Source organism: Punica granatum, chromosome 2 (genome assembly GCF_007655135.1).
Source record: "Punica granatum isolate Tunisia-2019 chromosome 2, ASM765513v2, whole genome shotgun sequence".
In the NCBI taxonomy this organism is placed as follows: domain Eukaryota; kingdom Viridiplantae; phylum Streptophyta; class Magnoliopsida; order Myrtales; family Lythraceae; genus Punica; species Punica granatum.
In genome coordinates, this window is record NC_045128.1 from 38,911,817 (window position 1) to 38,932,198 (window position 20,382).

The 20,382-nt window shown below is 40.5% G+C and overlaps 2 protein-coding genes across 3 annotated transcripts; both read left to right on the forward strand.

Annotated features, from left to right (window-relative positions):
- The first annotated feature begins 1,255 nt into the window (after window positions 1-1,255).
- Window positions 1,256-5,970, forward strand: LOC116196089. 2 transcript variants are annotated; one of them, XM_031525626.1, is made up of 13 exons: window positions 1,256-1,615; window positions 1,920-1,984; window positions 2,188-2,260; window positions 2,409-2,427; window positions 2,730-2,849; window positions 3,691-3,760; window positions 4,094-4,137; window positions 4,234-4,275; window positions 4,367-4,426; window positions 4,825-4,892; window positions 5,045-5,102; window positions 5,208-5,343; window positions 5,555-5,970. In XM_031525626.1, the coding sequence occupies exons 1-12, from the start codon at window positions 1,311-1,313 to the stop codon at window positions 5,295-5,297; spliced, it is 1,014 nt and encodes a 337-aa protein (XP_031381486.1). In that variant the 5' UTR covers window positions 1,256-1,310; the 3' UTR covers window positions 5,298-5,343; window positions 5,555-5,970. The 2 variants fall into 2 exon arrangements, with proteins under 2 accessions (XP_031381486.1, XP_031381485.1); XM_031525625.1 differs by having other exon boundaries at window positions 5,208-5,949.
- A 1,124-nt stretch (window positions 5,971-7,094) lies between these two features.
- LOC116196090 (alpha carbonic anhydrase 1, chloroplastic-like) lies at window positions 7,095-9,478 on the forward strand. The gene is made up of 6 exons (XM_031525627.1): window positions 7,095-7,435; window positions 7,714-7,925; window positions 8,070-8,176; window positions 8,449-8,551; window positions 8,916-9,098; window positions 9,230-9,478. The coding sequence occupies exons 1-6, from the start codon at window positions 7,360-7,362 to the stop codon at window positions 9,359-9,361; spliced, it is 813 nt and encodes a 270-aa protein (XP_031381487.1). The 5' UTR covers window positions 7,095-7,359; the 3' UTR covers window positions 9,362-9,478.
- Window positions 9,479-20,382: the final 10,904 nt, after the last annotated feature.

Genomic DNA, 20,382 nt, shown 5'->3' on the forward strand with positions numbered 1-20,382 from the left:
GCTACATATGCCTTTCTATATGGAGATTAGACCTTTGTGATCAGTTTTTGGCTTCTAGATGGCAAATATTTACCATGTTCTTTTATATCATCCACGCTCAAAAAAATTTAATCATAGTATAATACGCAAAATGCATTTGTTGGGAGAAGGAGAAATTTATCGAATTTGTGAGAATAATGCCGCTCGTAATATTATACCCCTAAAAAGTAATGTTCACTGCATACGATAATCGACGTACAAAAGTAATTTCTCTAGAAATTTTGTCTTTTTTTTTCCCCTCGTACTGACTTGTATAATCGGGTCTTGGTGATGTGGAAAGTCCAAGACATCATGACACTTGCATTTCGATGGTTGGGCGGCACCGTCGTGAGACTTAATATTTGTCGTGAGTGACTTTCTAAATGCTTGGACGACGACTCCTATTATCTAATAATCTCACAATTTCTGCTGGACTTTTTTTTTTTTCTTTTTACCATATCGTTAAGTTATAGCCATTCATTTAACACCTCCATTACGCTCCAAGCCAAGACAACGTCGCACATTGCTTTTTATGTCATCGTGGCTTCATGTCAATACTAAATTTCATACTTTCAATGCATACACAATTTCAAGTCAATACTATACGACCAAAAGGAAAAACGACAAAAAATTTATAGAGATAAATATAATGCTCATCAATTACATAATTCTGTTAGTGTTGATCCCTTCTAAAGCGTTCAAGTCCAGCACAACCACCTAATAAGGGTAATCAGATGGCCATAGCAATATATATTATATATAAGATAAAAATGATTATCGATAATAATATTATTTGAGCTACGAGTATGTCACTTGTCAGTTAACATCGAGTAACCTCGATTCATATAAGAGACAAGGAGAGACTCTCTAACTGCAAGTGGAGGTGTGGCCAAAAAAAGGAAGAGAAAAAAAAATTGCGCGTCGAGTTTTCTTAATTACTTTCTAGTCGGAAAATGATACCTATTATTATCGGTTGGCTAGAATTATTTTAGTGTGTCTGATATGATAATAGAGGTGGGGCTAAGACATTCAGTTTGGGCTCTGGTGGGCTTGAATGAGCGCGAACTTGGGCCGGTAGCCCAGGCCCACTTCAGTTACTATGGGCCTGTCTTTCTCCCTACTAACGGCATTACCCAACGACAGTTCCAGTTTAGCGCGAAAACCAGAAATGGACAAAAAGAAAATAAAAATCATTTACAATTATTTTTGGCCTCAGAAAATAATAAAATAAAAATAAAAAAAAAATCCCACCAGTTGCAGAGTAGAGCAAAGCTTCTACTTCGTCCCCATCCATGGCCGGAGCTCTGAGCATAGCACCGGCTCCTGTCTTGAAGGCAGTCCCGCGCTGCCGGAAGTCCATAAAAGCCATGGTCTCCGTCAGAGCTTCGAGTGAGTCGTCGGACGCTCCGAGCTCCAGCTCCACGACCACCAGGGAAGCCCCCAAAACCCCGGACCTGTCGGTGACCTTCTCTCCTCCGCCTAACTTCAAGCCGCCCGAGCCGAAACGCTTTGGTGTGCGGTCGGACAAGCTCCTTGACGTGCTGGGGGCGTCTCTGGCCCTGATTTTCAGGCTGGGGACTGGCGTTTTTGTCTCCGGGTGAGTTCCAAACTTCCAATGGGTGAACGGACTGGTCTCGTTCCCTATTGCCGTGTACAGTTCCTAGGGCTTGTCTTGCTTCTCTGTTTGTGAGCTCGGAAATGAAGAGTAAAACGCTTGGCTTGTTCAAATTCAATTTATCTCGTATATGAAGGGCAAGTAGTCCTGCTGAATGAACATTAACAGCATGAGATGATAAGGCTGCTCTCCAATGAACATTCTTTATTTGCCCTTTTTGAGATATATATAATATCATGATATTTTAGGATCTTTGAAGTTTCTTGCATTTGTGATGCAAATGCAGGTACTCTGCATCTTTTGCTTCTGAAAACGAGATTCCACCTGGCCAATACGCATTAGATCTTGCTGGTATCATCAATACATTCTTCATATCATTTAATATGAGTAATTCCACCAGCTAGATGTAATTAAAATATTATGCTTTGTTGTCAAGTATTTGTCGGGCTGTTGCATGGAAATGTGCACTTATACATGACATTAAGTTGTTAAGAATATGACACTTCATTTCATCTTGCTGGTAAGATATGTATATGAAATTCATGTTTTAACAGGTGCCAAGATCAAGGAGACTTCAAGGATTGGTCCTCGCCCAGAGAAGCCGATCGAAATCTATGAGTTCGAGAGGTATTTTTCTGTTTTCTTATCATTTTTGTCTTTTCCACCTAGCATATGTGACCAACTCAGGAGACAGATGCTAAATTTGTTTTTGCTTTACCTCTTTCTGCTCTTTCTTTCATGGGGGTAAATATTGGACATCATTGACACGCATCAGCTGCCCTTTCTGCCGCAAGGTAACACCTAATCAAGATATATCCTTTAGCATGCAGAGGATTAGGCACTGCGCGTTGACTAGCTAGACTTCTCGTGTAGCAAGTCAATACATTTGATTTATGGATTTGAATTTTTAGGCTTATGTTACATTTGATTTTTGAATCAATACATGCTTGAGTAAATTAGATTGGGGCGATGGCTTAAGATTAAGCTATATTTAGAAGCCTAATCATTTCCATGTGGTCGACGGATAGAGCCAGTACCCCATCATTATATGCATCTTGTCGCAATATCGTGGACTGATGTTTTCAGGTGCAAACAGGTTAGGGAAATAGTTGCAATTTTGGACCTCGATGTTCTCTTCTATCCCTGTCCAAGAAATGGTCCCAATTTCCGTCCCAAGGTTGTCCAAATGGGTGGAAAACAACAGTATCCTTACATGGTTAGATTCTCTTTTCCTTTTACTTAGCTAATCGGCTTTACTTTGGTAAATGCTTGCTTTATAAATCAATAAATTAAAGACTTAGTTTTTGTATAGGGAATCATGCAGTTGGGACTTACATGCATTGATGGGCATGATGGATTATCTTTCATGTTCAGGAAACACTCCTTTTGCAATTTGTTTTCTCCTATGTGCTAGGGCCGCCATCCTCTTGGTGTAGTTTTGCTGATCAATCAAATTTGTAATCTTGAGCTTTGAAAGAAAATACTTTCTGAATGCTAGTTATGTTATGTATTTGAAACTTTCATAGGATTACAGGTGATAATTAATAGTGGTTACGCAAAACTAATGATCAGTTTCTCATTTACACCTTTCATCTTCATATCTGACTTCTGGGCAACATTTGTCCGAGGAATTCCCCCCGCCTACCAAGAAAACTTGAACAAGTTGTATTATTCTCAATAAATTAAAGTGCTATCTGCTGCTCATACAGATTCTTTAAAAGAAAGTCCATGTGCTGAATGACTTGATAGGATGTGAATACTTAAGAGTTAGCAGCTAAATGATAAAGCTGGAATCGATTTTGATGAAACAGTTTTTTCACTGATTTAACTATACCATGCCCACTTACTTCCATATAGACTCTTTGAGTATAATTTTCTTTAGACCTTTCTGTGCAGCTAGTCATTCTAAGTTTCTTTCAGGACTTTGAAACTCTTTACTTCATAATTACCTTTCAAAATGATGGTTCACTGTTACATTTTGTTTTCTCAAAGCTTTAGAATCAGCAGAAAGTGGTAATGCATATAAGCTAGCTCAATTCTTGTTTTCCTGCTTGCAGGTGGATCCGAACACAGGAGTTGCAATGTACGAGTCAGATGAGATAATAAAGTACTTGGTAACAAAATATGGTCTGTGTTCTTCCACAATTTTCCTTAATCTCGGGAATTGCTTTTTGGAGAATTGGTCCTTGTACTAGAGTCTTTAAGAAAATTTTAAAATTCTATTCCACGGAAAAATTACTTAAACCAGGGAGTTTTTTTGCATGATTAAGCAATGCTAGCTTTTGTTACATTGGTGGACACATGAGCTTTTCTTCCCCTTCCCTTTCACTCATTCCAAGCTGCATTTCCTTTCTCGATATATCTTTAACAGCCCTTACATTATTATGTTGTATTTCCTTCTTATTATGGGAAGCCGGTGAACTTTATAAACAAGATGCAGTCATTATTCTTTATCTTCAGGTGATGGCAACGTTCCTTTTATGCTGTCACTCGGTCTTCTCACGGTTGGTGCTGGAACAACTTTTTCTTATTCTTCTCCATGCGGTGAATTCAATGCAGAAGTGTGACGTTCTGCTTGTTGCTCGTTTTCTCTTTTGCAGACACTAACTGAAGGCTTTGCTATGATTGGTCGTATGGGAAGGGTAAAGCATCATTGATTTTTTATTACCTTTTTCGTTTTTCTACTATCGAAATGCAGTTAAACTTCTTGCTTTCCGCATGCATCTTATACAGGGATCGTCTTACAGACCATCAAAGTTGCCACCTAAACCACTTGAAATATGGGCATATGAGGTAAGTAGCTTTGGCTTTGATCTTTTTTCTTCTGTTCCTTTTCTTCTCTTTTATATACCCTTTTTTTGCCCCCTAAGTTTTTAAGATTAAAGCACGAAACACAACTTAGTTGCTTCTAGTATTACTTTGGAGTTCCATGGTATAATTTATCCTCATCTGTGGCAAAACAAGTAGGTTCTTCTCTTTGCGTTTCTTATTTCTCCTCTTTGCCTTGTCTAATGAAAATAGCTTGTGACGTGGTTTGCATCATCGGTCAGATTTTTTTCTACCATGTTTAGAACCACTATTGGCTAATGGTTGGCCCTTCGCTTTGCGGCCTTCTATAGAAAATGAAAACTTTCGACTTGTATGTTTTGGTTAGAAATGTTTCAGCGTGAAAGATTTTCCATTTTTTGCAGGGTTCTCCATTTTGCAAGCTTGTACGAGAAGTATTGGTGGAGTTGGAATTACCCCATCTCGTCCGCTGGTAAAAGTCAAATTTTGGATTTCTTTCATAAAAAGACAAAGTGTTTCTTGTGAACTTGCTGGACTTATTTCTTCCATCATTTCATTTTATATTGTAAACCTTCTATAAGATTTCCTTGATTCTGTTTTCTGACTTCTTTTTGCCGCATTAAGTTGTGCGCGTGGGAGTCCAAAAAGACAGATGCTCTACGAAAAGGCTGGGTGTTTCCAGGTATGTCCAGGCACAAGTCTCTCACAGATAGAGGCTCATGGGACAGCATATTACGATTGACCGGGAAATGCCAAACTGACAGTGATCATATTACAATTTTGTCAGGTTCCTTATCTTGTAGATCCAAACACAGGAGTACAAATGTTTGAAAGTGCCGAAATTGTGGAGTATCTTCAAGCAACTTACGCTCTCTAGCAAGGGAAGCCATTTGTCAGCTGCATCATCTACTACCTTTCTCCTAGTAAGGCAAATATAGGAATCGTGTGTTAGATAAAAGGTTTTTCAATATACATAATCCCTTTCATTAGAATGAGAGTTTGGTCAGTTCTCGTAAGGTTCCCACTTATAGATCTCACTCGAGTTTTCCAATCGTTCCACATGCACAGGCCTTGTATATCTTGCAGTAATATGCTATAACTAGCTTTGTATTGGACACTGATTGTATGGTCCAGGACATCAAATTGTGCTCGAGTTTTGGCAAGAGAGATGTTTGTCAAGCACTCCCAGTACTATCTGGTGCGGGTCTACATAGCTTACCCGAGCACCGCCTAGGCCACACCTGGTGATAAAAATGTGCGGAAGAGATGAGAGTCACTAGAAGTGGAGAAGTGGGCTGCATACGGTCCTTAAATAGTGGGCAATGTGCTGAAATCTTGTCTGAGAATCTTTCCACTCCCTGCAATGTGTTTGTGAAGCTCAAAACAAAAGAGTGGGCAAATGATGCCTGTCCCCTTCCCTTCTTTCTCCGGCCAAATTAAGTGGCAGTGGCAACTGGCAATTGCTATGTCAAGGATAAGGCATCTTTATTATTATGTGCGTCTGCTCTCTTCTCACCTTTTTTCTGGTCTCAAAAGAAGCTTTTGCTCTGCCTTTTGCTTGCTTTCGTACTGTTCTGTCAACTTCGGATTGCTTTCGATATATTCTCCCTTTTCCTCCCTCCCCCTCCATTTGTATGTCCACTCCAGTCGTGCTAAAAGGCGATTCCAACACGATTAGAGAAGTGAGTTCCGATCCTATTCTCATGTAGTTAGTGGAGGGATGCATGGAACACAGATGACCTTCCACTCGGTCATTGCGCATGCTTGGTTGTTCTCTGGACTGGTATATAGTCGAACGTTGGGCCTGTTTTCATGACTTTTCATTCGGTGACTATTCTAGATTTCGAAGTATGACGGACATCGATTTCTGTTGATAGCTCACTGAAGGTGCCGGCATTGATAGTTCACTAAAGGTCCTGGCATGGTCGACATATGAATATTTTGCCAGTCCCTCAATTTGGTAAGACTATTATGGATATATTTGGTCAACATTGTGGAAGTCTTGGCTCGTGCTTGGACTGTGGAGATTGTTCGTACCTCTAGAGAGGAGAAATGTGCGGTTGACTAATTGGCTCGGAGTGCTCTCCAATTGGCTATAGGATATTATTATTATTATCAGTCTGCCCCAGTTGGTCGTGGATTGCTATTGTTTGGCGATATTTTTGGGATCTCCTTACCCTGCTTATATATCTCGTAGTTTATTATTGTTTGTATTGGGCGTTTGCCCTTTTACCATCCAAAAAAAAAAAAATCACGGGATGAATTCGATCCATCCATGAATTTAATTTATTAAGAATTGGGGTTAGAAAAGGTTTAAAATGCATGTAGATTTGTATTCTTCAAAAAATTTTAGATAATATTACTTAAATATATATTAAAAAGTATAAAGTTTTGAAATAAATAATATAAAGACGCACAAATAATCTTATGATGAGTATTGAACCAATTGCTTATTGATTATCAGGCGGCAATAAATTGCATTATTGCATTACAACCTCTTTGATTATTCTTACGCATCTTGTTACTGTCAAATTACGGAAACTAAAGAACTATGGTTGCGAAGAACTTGATTATGCAACATAAACCGCGAACTTTTTTTTCCCCTAAAATCCAGCTTATCTAACCATCGAGTCAGTAAACCGACGTCTCCGCAACTGAGCCGATTCGATGAACTATGAGACACACGAGAGATCCAACTCCAAGCAGTAAGATTCCCGATAAAAATTCTCGACAAAACACCGCCAAAAACTTAGCAGAAACAAAGGAAAAAAAAAAGGCAAAAACAAAAATGGATAAATTTTAGATTTTTGCTTGCCTGTTATTGAATCCAACCAGAGAGATTATAAAGGGACGTGGCTTCACCTCTGCTACTGCTAGAGGAAATTGAAGCATTCTGGAGCTTTTTGCACATTGCAAATCCCTCCATCTTAAATATAACAATGGCTGCTCCTCTAGGCCTCTTCTCCGTCTTTGCCTTCGCTTTGCTGCTCGCCACCGCCTCCGCCTCCTACCCCTGTAATCATCATCTCCCTCCCTTCCCAGCTCGATCCGGTTGTCAAATGGGATATATAGCCTTAATTAATCTCACTCCTGATGATATGTGATTCTTTAGTTAACATGTCATCTGGCTTCTCATTCCTTCTCCTGGTGTTGAGATACCGGAATGAAGCTGCAGCTTTTCGAGTTACCAGCCACTCGGTTCAAATGTTGTTCAAAGTTATAGACATTCTATTCCACTTTCGAATGATTAACTGATTTTTTTTCCTTTTTTCCGTGGTTTGGACAAATTATAGATGCCAGAGAAGTGTTCAGTTACTCGGGTGCCAAGGGACCGAGCCACTGGGGGCATCTGAGTTCGAACTACTCGGCATGCTCTAATGGCAAGATCCAGTCCCCCATCAACGTCGTTAAGAACCAGACGGTCCTGAACAAGGGCCTCACGCCCCTGACCCAGGATTACCATCCCGCCAATGCCACCCTCGGCAACAACGGCGTCACTGTTGCAGTCCGCATATTTAATCCCTCGACCCTCCTCTGCTTTGCTTTTAATGAGATGATGATGCTTCTTACGTTTTGAAAGTTAGTTATTTCCGTTAAGTACCCATTTAGCATTAAATAATATTAACCAGTCTGATTGATTAATAAATAGATAAATTTCGAGGAAGAGGTTGGAGCGTTGATGGTAGGAAACAAGAAGTACAGCTTGAAGCAGATTCATTGGCACACTCCCTCCGAGCACTACCTCGATGGAGTCCAGTGAGTATTCCTTCTCTGCTCTCTCCTCTTCCGTATATCTATGAACATATTCTGGACAAGAGATCGATGCATGAACACGACTATGAATTATCAGTTCAGTTCAAGTAAAGATTCAGTTTGGATTTGATGCATGTAGGCCCAAAGGATCCTCAAGCTCTTAAAAATCTTTCGGCCTGTCTAGCGATTGTATCAGTCGCTCTTCCACCTCACGTCATCGCGTATTTAAATGCATTATCTAATCATCATTGATATATCAATAAGCATGTGTGCAGTCATGCCGCTGAGATGCATGTTCTCCACAAGGCCAATGATGGAAGCATAGCCGTAGCTGCTGTCCTCTACCATTACGGCAAACCCGACCCCTTCCTCCAGAAGGTCCAAACCTCTCCAACCATTTGCTCAAACTCGTATTTCTTTTCCCCTGAATGACATCGTACTTTCAATGAGCTAGATTCGCGTTTGGCTCCTAGGAAACCATGGACAGTCGATGAAGGTTTAATTAAGAAGTGAAAATAAACCAAAACTAGGTTATAGCAGCCTATTGCTTCCAAATCTTACTGAGCTGTACGCAAGAATTCACCCAGGTCTGATCCCAATATCCAAACCATGATGTGCCGATGATACATTATACGTTACGCACCTTACTAAATGCACAATCAGCGTAGCAATTTGCAGTTCACGTGTCAATTCTTTATTTTAATTCAATTCAGTCTCTTATTATTGTTTGGGTGATTTGTAGATCAACAAGCGGTTGGTTCAGCTGGGGCAGGAGACCTCTGGCTTGGATAAGGAATCTCGAATTGCATTGGGACTCTTCACCCCGAAGGGCATCATCAGGAGCACCAGCAAGTACTACCGATACATCGGCTCCACCACTACCCCTCCTTGCATCGAGAAGGTCGTCTGGAACATCCTCGGCGAGGTACTGCCTTTAACTTAATCACTTCGTCCGCCAGACAAGCTAAGAAATACCTTTTCAGAAAAATGAATCGAGGAAAAGGAATGATATAAATTAATCTGACCATTAATTAATAATAATTAATGAACGAGCAGGTGAGGACGATCTCGAAGGAGCAGGTCCAGGCTCTGAGGGCTCCGCTGTACAGCGACTGCAAGAGCAACTGCAGACCGGTGCAGCCCCTTAACGGGAGAAAGATTGAGCTGTACGACAACCTCAGCCACTAGAAACTCTGTAATTATGTATTCTCATGTTTATGATCATTGAACATGACTGTGCGCGCGATGTGCAGCTAATTGTTGGAGTCGAGTGTTCTACTAAATAAATATGGTTTATGTATATTAGTTCTGCGGCCTTCCTTAAAATACCCTGAACACCGAAACACAGTCATGGAAATTCATCTCAAATTCATCGAACAAAACGAAACTGGAAAACCGAAGGAAAACCAAATTGGAAGTAAACTCATCAGAGAACAACACTGAAATAGAGTCATGGAAATTTGCCTCAAACCAATCGAACAAAATGAAATTAGAAAACAGAAGGAAAATGATGCTGGACAATCGTGTGTTAGATGAAGGAATCATGTGTTAGATAAAGTTGGTCAATTCCCGGAAGGATCCCACTTATAGATCTTACTCCAGTCTTCCAATTGTTCCACATGTCTTGTATATCTAGCAATAATATGTTAAAAATTATGGCTAATGGGTGAATGAGGAAATTGCTCACGAGCTAATGACTCTTGATTTTCTTGGCGGTTACAAGAAATGAATGGATTGCATTCATGAATAATCAAATGTCATTAACATGTATATTGAATATATGTGAATTATTCCCCATAAATGGAGAATAGGAAGAGTCATATAACGGATGGAACCCATAGTCTATAAAAGGGGTACACGGCAAAAAGGAAAGAGAACAAGAGAAAAAGTCTCCTGCCTTCCATTGCTTCCTATAGCCGACTGAAAAACAAGAAGAAAATTCGACCTCAAAAGTGTTCACGCTTCTCTTCGAGTTCGCTGAAGCGTTGCTGTTTGTGCTGCTGCTTCGCTTGTTGCCGTTTTATCCTGGGAAACGATTGTCCACGTAACCTCAAGCACCCAGGAGGGGACAATTCTGTTTCAAGGGGTTTGTGTCTAACACAGGACTCGGCTCTCTCTCGTATCTTTCGGTTTCGCCTTTGTTTCGGTTTGAATTTCCAAGTTCCTATACTAATGAAATTAAGTTAATTTGATAGTATTCTATTTGTCCGAATAGCTATTTGAATTATCGTTCAATTTTGTGACTTATTAAGGCTAATTAAATTTACCTCTTACAATCTTGAAACAGAATTTTTGTTATTTGAACGATTCGAATGGCGTCGGGGAACGATGGAGATACGACCAACGGAAGCCAGACTACTGGCTCCGGCCCTGCTCCTATCTTGCCTAACCATTTGGTTGGCCAAAACGTGGCTGCTCCCTCGATGGTCCCTGTGAACCATGTCGAGAAGCCCGAGAAGTTCAATGGGTTGAACTTCAAGAGGTGGCAGCAAAAGATGCTATTCTACCTCACAACTCTGAACCTTGCAAGATTTTTGACTGAAAATGCTCCAACCCTATCTATGGGGGAGTCAGATGTGCAGGCTCTCAGTGCGGTTGACGCTTGGAAGCACTCCGACTATCTCTGCCGGAATTATATCATGAATAGTCTTCATGATTCCCTGTATAGTGTCTATCAGGGGTTTAAGACGGCAAATGAACTATGGGAATCCTTGGACCGTAAATATAAATCAGAGGATGCCGGTGCGAAGAAATTTCTCGTCGGACAATTCCTCGATTTTAAAATGGTGGATTCAAGGACCGTAATGAGTCAAGTGCAGGAATTGCAAGTGCTCTTACATGAGATTCAGGCTGAGGGAATGGCTCTAAGTGAATCCTTCCAAGTGGCTGTTGTCATTGAGAAACTGCCTTCTGGTTGGAAGGATTTCAAGAATTATCTGAAGCATAAGCGAAATGAGATGACAATGGAAGATCTTGTTGTCAAGCTTCGAATTGAAGAAGACAATAAAAACTCCGGAAAGGATCTCATCCTCCCTGCTGCTAAGGTAAATGTCATGGAGCAAGGGCAAAGCTCTAAGAACAAAAAAGGCAAGAAGAAGCTGGGTACGAATGGATGAGTCTTCAAGCCCAAGTTTCAGGGGAAATGCTTCAACTGTGACAAGAAAGGTCACAGATCTGCTGACTGCAGGTTCCCAAAAAGGAAAAAGGATCATGAAGCAAACGTGGTCAATGAAATGGCTCGAGATGTGGCAGACATCAACCTATCTGCTGTGGTTTCAGAGGTGAACCTCATTGGGTCCAACCCAAAGGAATGGTGGCTTGATACCGGTGCCACCAGACATGTGTGCTCAAATAGAGACCTGTTCTCTATGCTCGAACCGGTCACTGGGGAAAGGATCTATATGGGAAACTCTGCCCATTCTGCTGTTGAAGGTCAAGGAAAGGTAGTCTTAAAGATGACTTCAGGAAAGGAGTTGACTCTGAACAATGTATTGTACGTACCTGAGATTCGGAAGAATTTAGTCTCCGGGTCATTGCTGAACAAACATGGGTTCAGGATGGTTTTTGAGTCGGACAAAGTTATTCTGTCCAAGTCTGGAATGTACGTAGGAAAGGGATATGTATGTGACGGGCTTTTTAAGCTCAATGTAATGATCATAATCAATAAGAATTCTGGTTCTTCTGCGTATTTGATTGAGTCTCCTGATTTGTGGCATGGAAGACTAGGTCATGTTAATTATAATACTTTGCGTAGATTAATTAACTTGAATCACATACCTACATTCCAAATTGATTCACGGCACAAATGTGAAATTTGTGTTGAGGCAAAATTGACAAGATCACCCTTTCAAACGATTGAAAGGAACACCGAGCCACTAGATCTAATTCATAGTGATGTATGCGATTTAAAGTTCGCAACAACAAGAGGTGGTAATAATTATTTTATTACCTTTATCGATGATAGTACAAAATACTGTTACGTATATTTGTTGAAAAGCAAAGATGAGGCCATAGAGAAATTTGTTCTCTATAAAAATGAAGTTGAGAATCAACTCAACAAGAAAATCAAGAGATTGAGGAGTGACAGAGGAGGCGAATATGTAACGCCTTTCGGGGAATTCTGTGCACAATACGGAATTATACACGAAGTGACTGCACCCTATTCACCTCAATCGAATGGTGTTGCTGAACGCAAAAATCGCACATTGAAAGACATGATGAATGCGATGATATTAAGTTCAGGATTACCTCAAAATATGTGGGGTGAAGCAATATTGTCAAGCAATTACCTATTAAATAAGGTGCCTCGAAAGAAAAGGGAAAAGACACCTTATGAATTATTCAGAGGTAGGAGATCATCCTACGACCACTTGCGAGTGTGGGGGTGTTTGGCAAAAGTAGTCGTTCCGGCACCAAAGAAAGTAAAGATCGGTCCTAAGACGGTGGACTGCATCTTTATTGGCTATGCACATAACAGTAGTGCTTATCGATTTCTTGTGCATGAATCTAAGATTCCCGATATACACAAGAACACGATAATGGAATCAAGGAATGCATCGTTCTTTGAAGATGTATTTCCATGTAAATTGAATGAGGTATCGAGTTCATCAAAACGAACCTCGTGCACTATGAATGATGGACTTCATGACGTAGATCATGAAAGGCAGGGTTCGGATGAAGAGATTGAACCTAGACGCAGCAAAAGAGCTAGAATTGAAAAATCATTCGGGAATGATTTTCTGACATATTTGTTAGAAAATGAACCACAAAGCTATGCTGAAGCAGTAAATTCCTCTGAGGGACCTCTTTGGAAGGAGGCAATCAAAAGTGAAATTGATTCGATTCTGCGAAATCACACTTGGGAATTAGTGGATCTCCCCACTAGTTGTAAACCCTTAGGATCCAAATGGATCTTTAAAAGGAAAATGAAAGCAGATGGATCCATTGATAAGTACAAGGCCAGGCTTGTAATTAAGGGATACAAGCAAAAGGAAGGCTTGGACTATTTTGATACTTATTCTCCTGTGACAAGAATAAATTCCATTAGGATGATACTTGCAGTTGCGGCATTGCGTAATTTGGAAGTTCATCAAATGGATGTGAAAACAGCTTTCCTAAATGGAGATTTAGATGAAGAAATCTATATGGAACAACCCGAGGGGTTCGTGGCTCCAGGAAAAGAAAGGAAAGTCTGTAAATTGGTCAAATCATTGTATGGGTTAAAACAAGCGCCAAAACAGTGGCACGAAAAATTCGATAATGCAATGATTTCCAAAGGATTTAAAATCAATGAGTGTGATAAATGTGTATACATTAAAGAAACAGAAAATGGTTACGTCATTTTATGTCTCTACGTGGATGACATACTCATTGTTGGTAGTGATGACAGAATGATCAAATCTACCAAGAATATGTTGAATTCAAGATTTGATATGAAAGATATGGGACTCGCTGATGTGATTTTAGGAATTAAAATCATGAGAACATCAGATGGACTAATTTTGAGTCAGTCACACTACATAGATAAAATTCTGGAAAAATTTACCAAAAATGATTCTGGAATTTCAAAGACTCCAATAGACAATAATCTTCATCTATCAAAGAATAGAAAAGAGAGTATTTCTCAGTTAGAATACTCGCGGGTCATTGGAAGTCTGATGTATCTGATGAGTTGTACTAGGCCTGATATTGCATACTCGGTTAGTAGACTCAGTAGATATACGAGTAATCCGAGTGGAGACCATTGGAAGGCAATTGTCAGGGTACTCAAATACCTTAGATACACTCGAGATTACGGGCTGCACTATACTAGATATCCAGCTGTCCTAGAGGGATACAGTGATGCGAATTGGATATCTGATATAACGGATTCAAAATCCACTAGTGGATATGTGTTCACACTAGCAGGTGCAGCAGTTTCATGGAAGTCCTCGAAACAAACTATTATCGCTAGGTCCACAATGGAATCTGAGTTTATTGCTCTGGATAAATGTGGAGAAGAAGCTGAATGGCTACGCCATTTTCTAGAGGGCATTCCTCAATGGGAAAAACCTGTGCCACCAATTTGTATCCACTGTGACAGTCAAACAGCAATTGGAAGGGCACAAAGTAATATGTATAATGGTAAGTCTAGACATATACGTCGTAGACACAACACCATTAGACAACTGATCTCAACTGGAATTATATCTATTGACTACGTGCGGTCAAAGGATAATATATCGGATCCGCTAACCAAAGGGTTAAGTAAAGAGCAGTTTGAGAAGTTGTCAAAGGGAATGGGTCTAAAGTCCATTAGAGGAAAGGTTTTATAGCGGACACCCAACCTAGCTGACTGGAGATCCCAAGATCTAGGTTCAATGGGACAACCAAGTTATAGAACCGAATCAAATCACTGTAGGGGAGAAAATCCCTGGACCATTCCTTGATGAAACAGTGATAAACGGATAAGGCTAGCAATCTAAATTGCTTTAATGATATGTGAAATCACCTATGTGAGAGAAAAGTGAGGCCGCTTTAGAGGAGAATTTTTATGGACTTAATTCTTCAGAAACTCTCGCAGAACCAGAACGGTGTTCCATGGCAAAAAAAAAAAGGACACAACTATGAGAACCGAAGGAAGTCAGTTGAATATTGTGTGAGGTGTGTAATATCTTTACACAAAACAGCAGAACAATTCAAGGACATCGTGTCTATTGGACTGCTAGTAAAGTACATGCATTTTCACAAGGGAAGGTTCAAGGGTGGTGACACCTACCTATCCTATACAGGTTCAACTGGTGAACACTATTTACGAGTCGAAACAAAACAATTTCCATTCATGTGGGGGATTGTTGGAAATTATGGCTAATGGGTGAATGAGGAAATTGCTCACGAGCTAATGACTCTTGATTTTCTTGGCGGTTACAAGAAATGAATGGATTGCATTCATGAATAATCAAATGTCATTAACATGTATATTGAATATATGTGAATTATTCCCCATAAATGGAGAATAGGAAGAGTCATATAACGGATGGAACCCATAGTCTATAAAAGGGGTACACGGCAAAAAGGAAAGAGAACAAGAGAAAAAGTCTCCTGCCTTCCATTGCTTCCTATAGCCGACTGAAAAACAAGAAGAAAATTCGACCTCAAAAGTGTTCACGCTTCTCTTCGAGTTCGCTGAAGCGTTGCTGTTTGTGCTGCTGCTTCGCTTGTTGCCGTTTTATCCTGGGAAACGATTGTCCACGTAACCTCAAGCACCCAGGAGGGGACAATTCTGTTTCAAGGGGTTTGTGTCTAACACAGGACTCGGCTCTCTCTCGTATCTTTCGGTTTCGCCTTTGTTTCGGTTTGAATTTCCAAGTTCCTATACTAATGAAATTAAGTTAATTTGATAGTATTCTATTTGTCCGAATAGCTATTTGAATTATCGTTCAATTTTGTGACTTATTAAGGCTAATTAAATTTACCTCTTACATAATACACTATAACTAGCTCCGGCTTAAATTTGTATTAGGCCACTGCTTCTCCGTATCAGGACATCTTGAATTGTGCTCGAGTTTTGTCAAGAGAGCAGCATGCGTTGAGTAGTACTCCCGGTGCAGTCTGGTGTAAGTCTTCAAAACATTCCCAAGTACCGCATAGGCCACAACTGGTGATAAAAATGTGCAGAAGAGAAGAGTCAATAGTTCGAGGTATACCGGCGGGCTACATGTGTACATGGTCCTTAAATAGTGGGCAGTAAGTTCAGAAGTTGGCTGAGAATCTTTCCTATATCTGCACTAATGTTTGTGAAGCTCAGAACAGAAGAGTGGTCAAATGATGTCTGTGCCCCTTCCTTTCTTTCTACGGCCAAATTAAGTGGCAGTGGGAGTTGCAATGTTTGAGGATAAGGCATCTTTATTACGTGCGCCTTTGCTCTCCTCACCTTTTCGGGTCTCAAAAGAAAGCTTTTGCTCTGCCTTTTGCTTTCTTTCGTTTTGTTCTGTAAACTTCGAATGGCTTTCGGTATATTCCTCTTCCGTCCCCTCCGTTAGTATGTCCACTCCGGTCGTGGTAAAATGCGATGCCAACACAGTTCGAGCAGTGGGTTCTGACCCTATTCTCATGCAGTTGGTGCCTGGTGGAGGGATGTGTGGAGCCCGGCCGACCTTAGAAGTTTAACCTTCCAGTCGTCGCTAGCATGCTCAGTTTGGTTCTCTGGATTGGTATATAGTCGAACGTTGGGCCTGTTTTCATGTCTAATTCATGCAGTGAAAGATCCTATAGATTTCAATATTTTTCGTGGATTACGATGCCGATTGCAGATGATAATTCAGTAAAGATACTGACATGGTCCACGCATGAATATTTTGCCAGCTTAATTTATTAGGATTATGGGGTTTTAAAAATGATTAAGATGCATGTAGATCTTTTTGTTTTTGTTTTTTTTTTGCCTTGTTTACAATGAAGGCAAGCTTAAAGGCATGGATCTACATTAAAATTTCCCCAAAAAAGTCCAAAATTTCTGGATAAACAATAAAGAAGCAGAAGTATTCCTACAATAAGTATCAAGCATAGAATCTATTAAGCGATGACGTGCGTCATTACACTACAATCTCTTTGATTATTCTTATGCATTTTGTTATTGTCAGATTACCGAAACTAAAAGAACTATGTCAGTATCTTTACTGAAGAAGGTTGCTGGGTGGGCTGTTTCTGTAGAGTACATATATATATATATATATATACACACACACACACACACACACATAGACTGACCTTTGTATTTTGGGATGGAAGCGCTGTAAAATGCTTATGGAAATGTTATGAATATAATGGCTAATTATATAAATGTGTGGCTGTTTAACTTTCACTCATATTTCTCTTTTGATGATGATAGCAAGAATTATACTGGATTTTTAAAGGATCTCCCAACATGTATTCGTATACACTACATAAACGTAATTGTATATATATCAATATATGTATGCTACCTTGCTCATTTAATACTTCTGCTGGTCCATATACTTTACACAGATATATAAACCCAGTATACATCTCTCTTCGCTTATCTAATATGTATGCTGGTCCAACGATATTTGAAGAGAACGGTACTTGTGATTGAGCATTTTGAGGAGCGTCATGGTTTTAGGAAGGTCAGACTCTTTGAAGATGTTTAAGAGCGAGAGTTGTTGCGGTGTGCGCATGGCGATCTTGCGATATTTTAGGAATCCTGACACTTCAAGAGCGGAGGGCGTCGTGATGCTCATAAGACGATCCTATGGCATTTTAGGAATCCCGACGCTTAAGAGCGAGGAGCATCATGATGCTCATAAAGCAATCCTATGACTTTTTAAGACTCCCGACGCTTAAGAGCGAGGGACGTTGTGATGCCCGTATGGCGATCCTACGACCTTTTAGGAATCCCGATGTTTAAGAGCGAAGGGCGTCATCTCTTTTTTTTTTTTACTTGGTCAAAAGGGGCTTATAAGCTGAGTATGTATACACAAGCAATTTAAATATATCCATATATAATTGGAAATATCATTATTATTGCTTTTCATAATACAAACCATCATTATTATTGCTTATGGCTATATATGTATACGTACTTACGTAATGTATATATATCTGCCTCTTCTTTTTTTTCTTTTTCTTTTTTTTTTAACCATGGTATGCTTTCCCAGGTTGATTAGAGAAGGGCAGTAATTTAGGAATTTTAGTTATTAGGCATCTTTCTTACTGTAAGAATTTCTTAAGATCACCTGCATTGAACGTCCGAGAGAGCCGCTTCCCTTTCAGGTCTTTCAAGATGTATGGCTCCTGGATGAGGTGTTTCCATGATTCGACATGGTCCCTCCCACTTAGGGGACAGTTTGTAAAGCTCTGCAGGTTTTTTGAACACATCATGCCTCAGAACGAGTTCTCCTTTGTAAATTTGGCGCATGCGTTGCCACGGCCATCTTGGCATGAATTGTTGCCTTTTTTCGCCTTATCACATTTCTGGTAGCAGGTCAGATAGTGTCGCGCTTCCTCATTATTTTGGACCTCAAGATAGTGATCGACACAGAAGGTATGTAATTGAATTTCAGCGGGAAGGACGGCTTCTGTGCCGTAAACCTGGCTATAAGGAGTTTCTCCAGCGGTCCTTCGCGGAGTCGTCGGATAGGACCATAAAACACTGTGAAATTCGTCCGCCCAACTTCCTCCGACCAACGTCTGCGAACTTGGTTTTGAGGCCGTGTAATAGTGTTCTATTGGTCACTTCCGTCTGGCCATTGGTCAGAGAGTGCGCCACCGAAGTGAATCGTTGTTCTATCACAAGGGAGAGCCATTGTCAGTGACCAGGATTCGCGGGATACCAAATCGGCAGACAACGAATTTCAAGAGGAAATTCTTGATGATGCGCTGGTTGATTGATGGAACGGCTTCTGCTTCCACCCACTTTCTGAAATGGTCCACTGCAACGATGATGTACTTTTTTTGTCCAGCGGCGGGGGAAAACGGGCATAGGATATCCATTCCCACTTGGAAAAAGGCCTACGAGTGTTGCTCTGCGGTCGGCTGGCATGGTATGTTTACAAATAATTGGCGCCACTGACATTTTGCGATGAGGATTTCTGGCATCCTCCATCATGGTAGTTCAGTAATATCCTTATCGAGATACTTTTCGAACCAACGCTGGCGCACCTTCATGGGCGACTGCTATGCCTTTGTGGACTTCCCTCATCACATAACCTGCTTCGTCAGGGTCGAGGCAACGTTGTAGGGGAACTCCGTATCTACGCTTGTAAATAATGCCGTCAATGAGGGTGAAGCGAGCCGCCATTGTTAGGATTCTTCTAAGCTCAAGTGGGTCGCGAGGTAAATCTTCACCTCGCGACAATGGGCGTCATCCATGTCATCCTATTCTCTGCCTGCAATACTTCTGTGGAAGGGGACACGATGGGTTGATCACATATTTCTAAAAAGTGCACCTCTTGAGGTATCATCGAGGCCATTTTTGACAATGCATCAGCTTCTTGATTACTGCTTTTGTCAATCAGCTCCACAAAACTTTGCTCGAATCCTGCCAGTAAGGCCCTCGCTCTAGCAACATATGCTTTCATTTTCTGTTCTTGCGCCTCAAATTATGCACGGACTTGCCGTACAATGAGTTGCAAATTGCTTTTTACATGAAGGTGTTGAACACTTGTTCCCTTGGTGATTTGCAATCCTGTGATGAGAGCCTCATATTCTGCCTCGTTATTGGTTGCTTGAAAAATTAATATTAAGGCATATTTCATGGGATCACCCTCAGGCGATATCAAGATACATCATGCCTTGTGTTATTCTAGATGGAGAATCCATCGGTCATGAGAACCTAAGTAGTCTCATGTTGCTTACAGTCACCATTGGACCCAAGGACCCATGAGTTATCTGTAAGAAGTGGCTTTGATGTCTCTCCAAGAGATCTCTTGGGAAGATCATTGATGGTTTAAAAGGAGTTGCTATCAATGGAATTCTAAAATATGGAGAGTGATAGGAGATGAATATTTCCCTTCCCCATGTGCTATATTTATAGGAAAAATCTTGGGTTCTAAGTGGGCTTTTAGGGGGTCATGGACCAAAATGTCGGATTAGGAAGAGAAGGGCTTTGTGTATGAGCTGGCCCATTTTTATAAATAGATCCGAGTCCATTAATCGTGACAAAGAAGTAAGCTGGGATATGGAAGCTAATGAAGGTAAAACTAAAACCTTCATCCGGGTTGCAATCATGGATGTCTAAGTCAGTCATTAGAGAGCCGAATAACATTTCACATGTTCAATGAAGTAATTTTCTGTCAGCTATTCCGTTATTTATTATTGACCCAGCACAGCATAGACCATTCCTACCTCCATTGGGATAAATATGATGTTAGTTTGCTGTATAAGCTGGTCGATGTGCTATCTTGGCAGAAATGATGGTGAACCCAATTTCTTCAGTCACAGCTAGCATAATGCAGGTGAGTGTAAACCTATCTCTAGACACCCACCATAAGTGCTCTAGGTTTTGTGTGATGCCGCCGCCTGATCCTTTGACTGTTTTGTCAAGTTCTAGTACTCGACCCTCGGCATAGGGAAGAAGCCCGTAGGTCTTGAGTAAATGGCTCATGATACCCTTCTAAAACATATAATTTTGACCATTCAATTTGACTTGAATAGTGAGAATTGAGGAGGGAAGGTTGAGGGTTGAAGTAAGGTCAGCCGTAGGAAGTTGGCAC

Coding starts and splice junctions, on each gene's coding strand:
- LOC116196090 (XM_031525627.1), top strand. CDS start 7,360: ATGGCTGCTCCTCTAGGCCTCTTCTCCGTCTTTGCCTTCGCTTTGCTG. Junction 8,552..8,915: donor CCGACCCCTTCCTCCAGAAG/GTCCAAACCTCT, acceptor GGTGATTTGTAG/ATCAACAAGCGGTTGGTTCA. Junction 9,099..9,229: donor TCTGGAACATCCTCGGCGAG/GTACTGCCTTTA, acceptor ATGAACGAGCAG/GTGAGGACGATCTCGAAGGA.
- LOC116196089 (XM_031525626.1), top strand. CDS start 1,311: ATGGCCGGAGCTCTGAGCATAGCACCGGCTCCTGTCTTGAAGGCAGTC. Junction 1,985..2,187: donor ATACGCATTAGATCTTGCTG/GTATCATCAATA, acceptor ATGTTTTAACAG/GTGCCAAGATCAAGGAGACT. Junction 4,276..4,366: donor TGATTGGTCGTATGGGAAGG/GTAAAGCATCAT, acceptor CATCTTATACAG/GGATCGTCTTACAGACCATC.